Source organism: Mus caroli, unplaced genomic scaffold (assembly GCF_978045245.1).
Source record: "Mus caroli unplaced genomic scaffold, Mus_caroli_1 scaffold_17, whole genome shotgun sequence".
Classification (NCBI taxonomy): domain Eukaryota; kingdom Metazoa; phylum Chordata; class Mammalia; order Rodentia; family Muridae; genus Mus; species Mus caroli.
The window spans coordinates 87985225-87995430 of NW_028227272.1; the positions used below are offsets into that span (position 1 = coordinate 87985225).

A 10206-nucleotide genomic window follows, 5' to 3' on the forward strand; every position below is an offset into this window, starting at 1 on the left:
TCCTGAGAATGACACGATGCTCTATGAACGGCCACCTAGGTCTCCCTATTTTTGCCTTAAACAAAGAGATTATTATTTTTGCATTCTTACCTTTTCACTGAAACACTCAAGCAAGTCTTGGACATACCCTCGCATTTCTTGCAAAAATTTATACCGTTCACCAATACCCCCAGAAGACCCTTCTAATCTCTCAATAGCCCTGGTGGAGTCCACTCGGCTTTGCAGATGTTTTTCATGCTGCTGTTGATTGGTTTTGTGCAATTCTTTCATGGAGTCCAACCTTAAGAACACAAAAGGATAAATATAACACATTTACATCTAGAATTCAATGTTGTCAGGACTCTTGCAATACTATAATGCATTTTAGTTCCATTACTAGAACATGAAAATATTCGGAATGCATCTGTCTTTGCTGCTTTTCTTATAAAAGTAAAATAAAATAAAAAATAAATTTAAAAAGGCAATTTACAGACTTCAATAGTTATTTGGTGGGCTAACCAAAATCTCCTGCTCTGGGTCTCCCCCCATCTCTTGACTACACTTTCAGAGTCCGAGAGGTGAAAACTCAGCACTGTCTTCCACAAGCTCATGGAGCGGCATTTTAATAACTTTGAGGCTTCCACAGAAGTAATCCAGGAAGGTAGCAGAGCAAAGCAGGAAGTCCTCTTCTGTGTGGCTTTGGAAGGTGGGTCAGTGAGTCTTCTTTGCCGGCATGCTGCATCTGCCACCCCAGACTACAGGGTGCCTGAGGGACCAGAAAGCTAGCAGACAGGTCTTTAAGAAGTTGATCTGCCCTACCTGTCTTTAAGCTGTTTCTTTACCAAATCAATAGTAACGGGAGCCATCTCATTACTGGGAGTTTTGAAAGGGACTGTATTATCTGTTTTTTGAGACTTGGCATCTGATGATCCATAGGCTGTGTAACTATAAGGTATGCCATAGGATGCACCGTAAGGCATTGTCTGGTAAGTGTTCTGGTAGTACATATTCACTTCAGTGGGCTGACTTGCTTGAACCTGAAAAAAATGGATGTGTGAGTAAATTAATTTTAAAAATAAATAAATTTAAAACATTTAAAAAATATATAAATTTAAAAATAAATAAATTTTAAAAATAAATTTTGTTATGAACAAAACCAAACAACAGCAAAAATTATACCCACTTCCCACACAGGAATTAAGATAGTAACTACAATATTCTTCAAAATCAAATAAACATAGGGTTGTATAAATTCCTAGGTCCTGGTGAAATCACTGATTTTATTTCTAATGGTTTTCAGAAAAAGTCTCTCCGAGTCTAGAAAGGAAATAAATGTATGACCCAGATAACATGTAAGAGGATAAATGACTTCGTTTACTTTTCATGACTCTTTCAGCTACTCCAAGGTTCCCCAGTCTGCTCCCAACACTACAAACAAGAATGCTCACATTATGCAACTTCCTCTGTGCTGCTGCAAAACACATCACTGGGACTACTTTGCCAGATATTCTTTAACAATCTCATTTTTTGCATACCTGGGAAACCCATCTTCAAAATTAAAACATTAACAACAAAAACACAACATTTGGTTCAAGGTAGAATTCTCAAGCTGCGGCATGTGACAGAATCACCTAGGAAAGTTGCTAAGCAAGCGCTGGGCAAGCCCCACATTCTGACCCCACTGTGCTCTGTCATGGCTTCCAGATGCTGCTGCTGAAGGACCAGTTGGAGAAACTGGACAATGATCCTCCATTCTGACTATAAAAAGCAAACTCTGACATAGTGTCTTCTACAGACCCGATGACTACATAACCACATGCCAATGCACCCGTGACAGCCGGCTGAGTGGCAAAGGCTCGCTGTGGTCCACTCCACGTCTACCTGTTTTCCTCCCGCAGTCCGTCTTCTTACCTGAGGGATGTTAATTCCTTTTCTAATCTGCTCCTGCTCCCAGCGGCTGAGCTCCTCGTCTTGCTCTCCAGTTACTAACGCGTCATCGTCACTCCCCTCAATACCTGAGGCCAGAAAAAGAGAAATCAACATCCAACAGCAGGAAGGAAGCGGCCCTGAGCTGTTCTCGAGAACTAAGCACAAATCCTGATCTTGCTAACACGTCTGCTTTGATCTGGTTGATCCTCCTGACTTTGTCTGTTTTAATGATGACACCCTTCTTTAATGCTAAGATAGTATTTAGTGTTTCACTTACAATCTTTGGCTTCTTAAGTTCTTTTAAGCTTGACATCAACTCTACAAAGGGAAGCACAGACTGTATGACTTAGGAACAGAGAGTAACATAAATTTATGTACAGAAAGTCCTTACTACTTGCGACCCAGAACTGCTGAAGACATAGACGTGGAACATCCTCGTACTCTGGCGAGAACAGTTAACACATAGCTGCTTCAGTGTGGGGTCGTCTGTCTAATGCAGCGCAGTGCGCTTGCTGTCAAGTCCAGCAAGTTACCTATCTCCTCAGCGATCTTTTGTCTTTGTGATTTTTCCTTCACAGAAAAAACGATCCGGCGCTTCTCATCATCGTCCTCATCGTCGCTGGCATCATTCTCGTCCTCCCGGACGAGGCGGCCTTTACCAGGCTCACTGTCGTGAGGAGTGAAGTCGCCCAGCTCCCGGGCCAGTTGTCGCTTCTTTCTTGCAGCATGTATGAAAGCTGCATCTGGGATTTCTCCTAGAAACAAAAGATCAGAATGATAAAAAAAAAAAAAAAAAAAAAAAAAAAAAAAACGCATGTACCTGGGATGTGAACAGCACTTTCTTAAAAACAGCAAGAATACAATAAATAATCCAAGATAGTCTTGTCAGCATGGTACTTAACCCTGGCTCCTGGTGCCTCTTCCTAAACTCTACATGCAAACCAACTGATGAACTCTCGATGAACTGCGTCACGATTTCCCCAACCCAGCAGAGACATCTTTTCCGAGACACTCAGTTCTGGTCCTGTCACCCACATCAGGTGGCTCCCACCCACCTGTAGCTCTAGCTCCAGGGAAACCAACGTACCCTTCAGGCTCCTCAGGAACTTGCACTTACATGAACATACCCATACAGATACACCAAACACAGAACATTCTTAAAGTATTTCTTAAGAAATAAGAAACTTTGGAAAACTAAACTTTTGGGCCTTGTATTTTCTGTATTTGCAAATATAGAAACAGCGTGCCTTACACAGACGTCCTCAGTACAAGCATCACTTTGTCGCAGGGCCCTAAGGCCAGGATCCAGGCCGTCATCCGGTAAGCACTCACCTGGGCGGAGCACATTCAGGGAAGACAGAGCATTGGAGAAGGCGCCCCCGGCCTTGGGCTTCTCCTCCTCCTTCTCGCTCTCCATGTCCATTTCATCCTCACCGTGCTCGCTGATGACAACTCCATCTTCTGGGTTTGCGTCCTTAGCATGACACGTTTTATCCAGAGGCTGGTCACCTGCAGTTTTGAAAAGACCAATTAAAATATACTTAAAGTAGAAAGTCATAAACTATCAAGGCACTTCTTATTAAATCTTGAGCTCAGTCCACTAAAACTGACTTCATTTCTAGTACTTAAAAACCTCAACCATAAATATGAAATAGCGCAGAAGATAGGACTGGGTAAGGGTAATACAGAGAAAACAGGGATAAAATGACATTTTGGTTAACTTTGTAAAAAATTTAGTAAATGTATCAAAATCTCACTAAGTAATCCTGTGCAGGTGTGCAGCACTGCATGTGGATGTGTGCACATGTGTACAGCTCCCCTGGAGCTGAAGTTATAGGCTGTTTTAAGTCACCCCATGCAGGTGCTAGAAACTGAACTCAGGTCCTCTGTAAGAATAGAAAGTGCTCTGAACTGGTGAGCCACCTCTGCACTGCCTGCTCACACACTTTTAAACTCATTTCCTACTTTACGCTGGCACTGGACTAAACACTCCACCCATTTATGACAGTCTTCTGTTGAGAGCTAAATATTTGGTGGTTGAATGACTGTACAAATACGACTTTTCATCTATCATCAAGATGAAGAGACCCCAACAATTACATCTACACTGTACGAGCCTGACCCTGTCACAACTCAACATTTAAGTACGTGCCACAAAGCACAGCAAACCTGATAGATCTGTGAGCCCAGAGTGAGACAGAGACACATTATAGACTATAGAACACTAGGACTATTGACTGGGAGGAAGCTCTGGAATGGTCACATTCTAACATGTAGACAGAGTTCTCAATATCAGTTCCAGTCTGAGTTGAAGGCTGACTTAAGAATACATTCCCACTATGAGTGTATATCATTGTAATAAACTGTTCTAGGTCTGTAACACTTCCAATTAACTTAATCTCTTCTATTACTTGCTTTGACCTTGACCCACTGGCCTTGATAATGCTTTTCCTGGGCACAATGAGTACAACTTAAAGAGAAGAGCAAAGCTTCTTCTAAAGGGAAAGACCACCTGTTTCCTCAGTGGCTCACTTTCCCACGCTGTTAGCACGCCCTCCTCCTCAGACAGTGCCCTTCCTACACACAGCAGTCCTGGGCTAGGCAATCTCAGGCCATCCTCTTTCTCATTCGTCAGGGTGGTGTTCTTTAAAGTGCAGCCTTACCTTGCTAGTTACCAACTTCCCTGTTAAGTGCATGTGACGCCTAAGGCTTTACAAATTAGTTTAGTCACATGGCTAGATAAAGTACCTTTTTATTTTATTTTATTTTTTAGTATAGATAGAGTTTATTCAGGGCATAGGGAAGGGAGTTAAGAGGGTTGCAGAGGCAGAGAGAAAGGGGGGGGGTGTGAACTAGAGAGGCCATGAGCGTGTGGAGAGAGAGGGGAAGGGAAGTGGGGAGAGAAGGGGGGAGGGAAGAACAAGGCAGCAAGAGAAGAGCAAGAGCTGGTTTTTTTTTTGAAGTACCTTTTTATTTGAAAGATTATTTTCATATTTATTTTTTATATGTGTGATTATCACATGGTCCCACAGCATACGTGTAGAAGTCAAAGGACAACCTTCAGGAGTCAACTCTCTCCTTCGGGAGGTGAATTTCTGGGAGCTGAACTAAGGTAGTCAGGCTTGGCAATTTTTTATTTACTGAACCAACTTGCCAGCCCCACTCTACCTATTCCCTCCTCTAAGTCCGGTGGCCTCTCAGACTGAAAACAGATCTAATGCACTCAGAGGGTGAATGAGCCAATAGATATTTTAATGGGTCACTACTTGCAGTTTATTACTGTGGTAAAATAAAATAGACTTGAACTATAGCATATGAAGATGGCTCAGCAGATACAAGTGTCTAGCAAGCCTGCTGGCCTGAGTCTCATGCCCACTACCTAACTGGTGGAAGGCAGGAAGCGCCTCCTGCAGGCTGTCCTCTGACCTCCCCTTACAGCATGCGTGCGTGCACACACACACACACACACACACACACACGCGCACACATGCACGCACGCACACACACACTCGAGCACACACACACACACACACACACACACACGCACACACGCCTCCTGCAGGCTGTCCTCTGACCTCCTCTTACAGCATGCGTGGCAGTACACCTGGTAGGCAGTAACAGCTTGTGCATTTGTTGACAATCAGTTGCTTAGGTGTGATGTCCCCAGATCTAGTCAATGACAGGCAGGCTGTCAGACTTTCCTTCCCAAGCTTCACTAGGGCACTGCATGTGCACTCACGTCCTATCCAGCTGCTCACCTACAGATGGCGTGCTGCTCCGTGTGCTAGCTGCAGGGAGTGCTGGGAAGATGAGCACACAAATCCCTCTTCAAGACCTTGGGTTTCTTTTCAAGCTGTGTCTGTCACAAGTGTCAGTCCTGAGTCTTCTGGTCTAGTCACATACTCAACTCTACCTCTACCCAGGTCCTCTTAGCAATTGTCCTAGTGTCCTGTCATTTTGACTGTTCTAAATATCAACTATTATCAAATCAAATCATACAGTATTTGCTGTTCACCTTCCTCGCCAATAGTGCAGAAATATTCTAGTTTCTTTAAATTGTCAACATTTGCAATTTGCTGAGGGGTTTTCCTTTATTTGTAAAAAATAGGCATCTTAATGGGTATATAGAAGTAAACATCCCCCGTACATTCTCATGAAAAGTTATTATATGTGTGTGTATGTATATATGTTTTTTTCAGTTCTGCACCTCAAATGGATGCATGTTTGAGTATTGATCCCAGGGAGCACAGGAGGCCCACAGCTGTAAGGAGGCAGAAGCAAGGTGATTACTCTCTAAACTACCCTAGCCTGTGTGGGTGGAGGCCAGCCTGGTATATATAAGGGCCTGCCTTGACAAGGCTCCACTGAGCCCTTCAGTTTAGTTTAGGAATACCACAAAGCCAGGGTTTCATCAATGATGCTTTTGAGTTAATTCGTCTTTGCCTACCTATGTACTTACAAGTACAGAGATCTAGACGATGTGTTAACAATACTTCCAGGACTGTTGTTTCAAGAACAGGAAGGACAACCTATGGTACCTACCAACAGGTGTTTCTACCTCTGGGGAGAACTCTGAATTCCCTGATGAGTATAGAACCCAGCAACAGTAGGAGACAGGAAAATCACAAAAGATGGCCTTAAGAACTTTCTACTGACTTCAGTCTGAACTTCACGGTGAGTGGTAAGCACACCCCCAGGTTTTTCTTAATTTCCACTCTGCACCCCTCGAGGAACTTGTAGACAGTCAGTTCTCAACAACTCAGGGAGTGGAACAGTTCCCAAGATGCAGAAATAGTTCCATTCTCTAAAACACTCTTTCTCCCACCCACCTTCCCTATACCACAACAATGCACAGCTCTCATTTACCCTGGCACAAAGTTTCAATTTGGCTGCTGCTTCTAACAGCAAAGCATACATGAAGTGTATCAATTTTTCCTAGGAATGTTTCTCAAAAAGCCAGTTTCTGCAAACCGCCCCTCCTGAAAGTGTTTCTCTGGGTAGCCCTGGCTGTCCTGGAACTTGCTCTTTAGACTAGGTTGGCCTCAAACTCACAAGATCCACCTGCCTCTGCCTCCTGAGTGCTGGAGTTAAAGGCATGTGGCAGCACTGCCTGGCAACAGCTATCACTTTTAACCCACCCACAATTTCCCAGGGCCAGGAAAAATGTCAATCTTATTCAACTTTCTAAAGCACCAAGTTCAAAGTTGGCCACTAAGTTTCAACTGCTTTAGGACTCCAACCTCTCCGTGTTGCAACTCAGGACACCTGTTAACACCAGGTTACAGTTTCAAACGCTGTTTACCATGTCCTGTCTCCAACTCTAACCCCTTACTGCATTTCATTCACAACCTGTCAACAACTTGTCTTTTACATTCAAACACTGAACTACTCAGTTCGCAAAGAGCTAGTCAAGTGTACTTGCTCCTTGGAGGTATTCCCACACTCTCTCCAGTTCTGGGAATTCCAATCAATGATCTAGCTTCACACCCTACTTTTCGACAAAGCTGTCCCCCTTTTTCTAAAAATGTGTAGTTAACCTTTGACCTCCAGGCCAGAGTGTCTGCTAACACTTCTATTGAATATTTATGTAACAGTCTCCATTGCTACACTGTAAACTTGAGATATAATAGTATTCTTATTCAAGCCTGTAGCTGAGAACCTGGAAAATACTCTCTTTAAGCCTTTGAAATAAAGATGTCTCTGAAACATCTATATGAGAGTAACCAGTTATAATGAGTGCAAACATTAACCAGGTAAAGTAACTGCTTGAAACACTTTAAACTTTGGGACTGGTGGGATAGAATGTTTGCCTCCAGAAAAAGTAGAGGGAAAGTTTTAAACTTGAGTTTTGAGAGGACAATGTCCCTGGCCTCTTAGTATCAAACAAGGCTGCTGAGTATTGGTATTACCAACATTAACTTCTTACACGTTCTGTAAGAGCTATTTTCAATATGGAAATACTACCAGAGGAACTCAAGTCTGTCTCTGTGAAACAGCAGTATAAAAATTTTAAATAGAATAATCTGTCTTTATGGCTCAAACAGAAAATCTCTCTTCCTTCTCCATACAACAGTCTCTATATTAGCAAGAATTCAGAAGCAACATTCCATCTTTTTTTTTTAAACGTGTGAGAAAAATTATAGAACAGTATTGCAAACTTATTGTGGACACTGGTTAGCAGAAAGAGTTCACAATATATACTGCAAAGCCCTGTGGGAAGGAGCCGCTATTTTCTCTCACTTGAAAGAATTATCTGATACTTACTGTCAGCTGCTGTGTTGAGTTCTGTCTTGATCTTTGATTTTTCAAGGTCTTCTTTATATTCTTTCTTAAGCAATTTAACTATCTTTTTGCTGTAACTTGATTTCTTTACTTTGAACACTTCTTCGTTTTCTTAAGAGAAACAGAATGAAGTCTGTAAGACACCAACTCAGAAAGTGCTCTCCCTTCCTCGTGCCTTCCTGCTGTTTTCATTCTGCCAGCATATTTTCACACACACAAGTCATTACAAAATCTGAAGTTTATTGCAATCTATCACAGACTCAAAAAACGGGTATTGCCAGGCTTGGCAGCAAATGCCTGGGATCCCAGAGCTGGGGAGCCAAAGGCAGGGAGATCTCTGAATTTGAGATCAGCCTAGACTACAGAGTGAGTTCCAGAACAGCCAGGGCTATAATATAGAGGCTCAACAAAACAAAATTAAAACAAACAAAAAATAATATCAATTCCAGAAACTAAATGAAAATTTTAGTGAGTAACCCAAGGAACTTCAAAATTGTTAATTTTTGGCATATTTCACCCATCTCAGGATAAAAAAGTATTTAGAATGCTTCCTTAAAATATTAAGTCAAGAAACCTAAAACAATACACCCCCCAAAGTTATTCTGCCAAGTCTGAATAACTCTGGTCACAATAACAGTTAGTTCAAAATTATGCCTAGAGTAAATCATTTTGCAAAACTAAGTTTCGAGTGACTTAGCCCCCATCTTTAATTTGAAAATCCAAGTCAAGAACAAGACATTTCAAACAACCCAAAACCTGGTCTGTAGCTCCTTCAAACAAAATTCCAGAGAGGCCAAAGATAATTCACCCATCTTTCTAGAAACACGAAAGCATGACGCAAGACTTTCGAAACTCATCCAATTTTTCCTAGCATGATATTGGGGTACAAGTAAAATCGAAATCCCCTGCAGCCTGGTCCCTCTTCTGCTTCAAGAGCCAGTGCCACAGCGGACATCTGCTCCGCCCATTTACTTCTACAGAGAAACCGAGACTGGACAACAGCAAGGGAGCAATTGGACCAAGGTCACTGGGAGCCAGGGCTGCAGCCCCAGAATTGCTCCCAGCCCTGGTTTCGGTCCTCCTCTTTAACAATCCGGCCTTCTTAAACAAGGAGGCCTAAACCGAGACGCCAACAAGCCGCGGGTACAGAGGCCTGCAGACGACTAAGAGCAGGTAGTTAACCAAGGGACTCGGGCTGTCTGCAACTCGCAAGGTAGGAAACGGATCCACGGAGCATCGAGCCTTCTCCTCCACTCAGGATGGCTGATCAGGGCTCTGACAGCCGGAGGAGGGACTGCACAGGCCGTAGACTTGGCTGGTGGCAGCGCGGGAACACAACCCCAGGCAGATCGGGAGGCCGGAGGTGGGGAAAGGGGCGCGGCGCTCGGGCGAGCACGGGCTTGGGGTCCGCGTGGGCCGGGCGGGGGCTTACCTTCCTCCTCGTCCTGGAAGCTGAGCAGGCTGGCCCTGGGCACCTCTTTGTTCTCGCGAGGCCTCTTGCGCGGCTTCAGCCCGTTGCCGGGCTCCGCGCCGCCGGGGATGCCGCCCCCGGCCTCAGCGCCGAGGCCCGGGTGGTGCGCGGAAGGCGGCGGTGGCAGCGGCCCCGGGCCCAGGAGCGACTCCCCCGCGGGGGCCCGGTCGCCGCCGCCAGGGCCGGGCTCTTCGCCCGAGGCCGGCGGGGGCAGCAACGGTGGCGGCTCCTGCTCCTCATCGCGCTCCCGCTCCTCCTCCTCCGAGTCGTTCCGCTTGCGCACGTTCACCCGCCGGGCCTTTCGGAACATCCCAGCCGCCGTCACCGCGCTCTCACAGCCGCTCGATGACTGAGAGGACGAGGGAGCGCGGAGACCACCGCCGCGCACGCGCAGTCGCGAGAGTCTCCCTCCCCCGCCCCCCTCAGCCGGGTCGTCGCGGCTCTGGCTAGCTACCGCGCCGCCTCGACTGCGCATGCGCCTGGGCTCTCCTCGCGCCCCACTACTTGGGCGGCGTCTCTTTGCACTGCCCTCTAGCGGCGCGGGG

The 10206-nt window shown here is 45.1% G+C and overlaps 1 protein-coding gene across 1 annotated transcript in view; it reads right to left on the reverse strand.

Moving 5' to 3' along the window:
- Paxbp1 (PAX3 and PAX7 binding protein 1) overlaps positions 1-10137 on the reverse strand; it is a 30460-nt gene extending 20323 nt beyond the window's left edge. Inside the window, exons 1-7 of the mRNA XM_021184774.3 lie at positions 9623-10137; positions 8173-8301; positions 3241-3417; positions 2442-2663; positions 1891-1994; positions 799-1016; positions 91-280 (exon numbers count right to left, since the gene is read on the reverse strand). Of these exons, the coding sequence (XP_021040433.1) occupies positions 91-280; positions 799-1016; positions 1891-1994; positions 2442-2663; positions 3241-3417; positions 8173-8301; positions 9623-10136 (1554 nt within the window). The 5' untranslated portion in view covers position 10137. The remainder of the gene's footprint in view (positions 1-90; positions 281-798; positions 1017-1890; positions 1995-2441; positions 2664-3240; positions 3418-8172; positions 8302-9622) is intronic.
- Between the last annotated feature and the right edge of the window lie 69 nt (positions 10138-10206).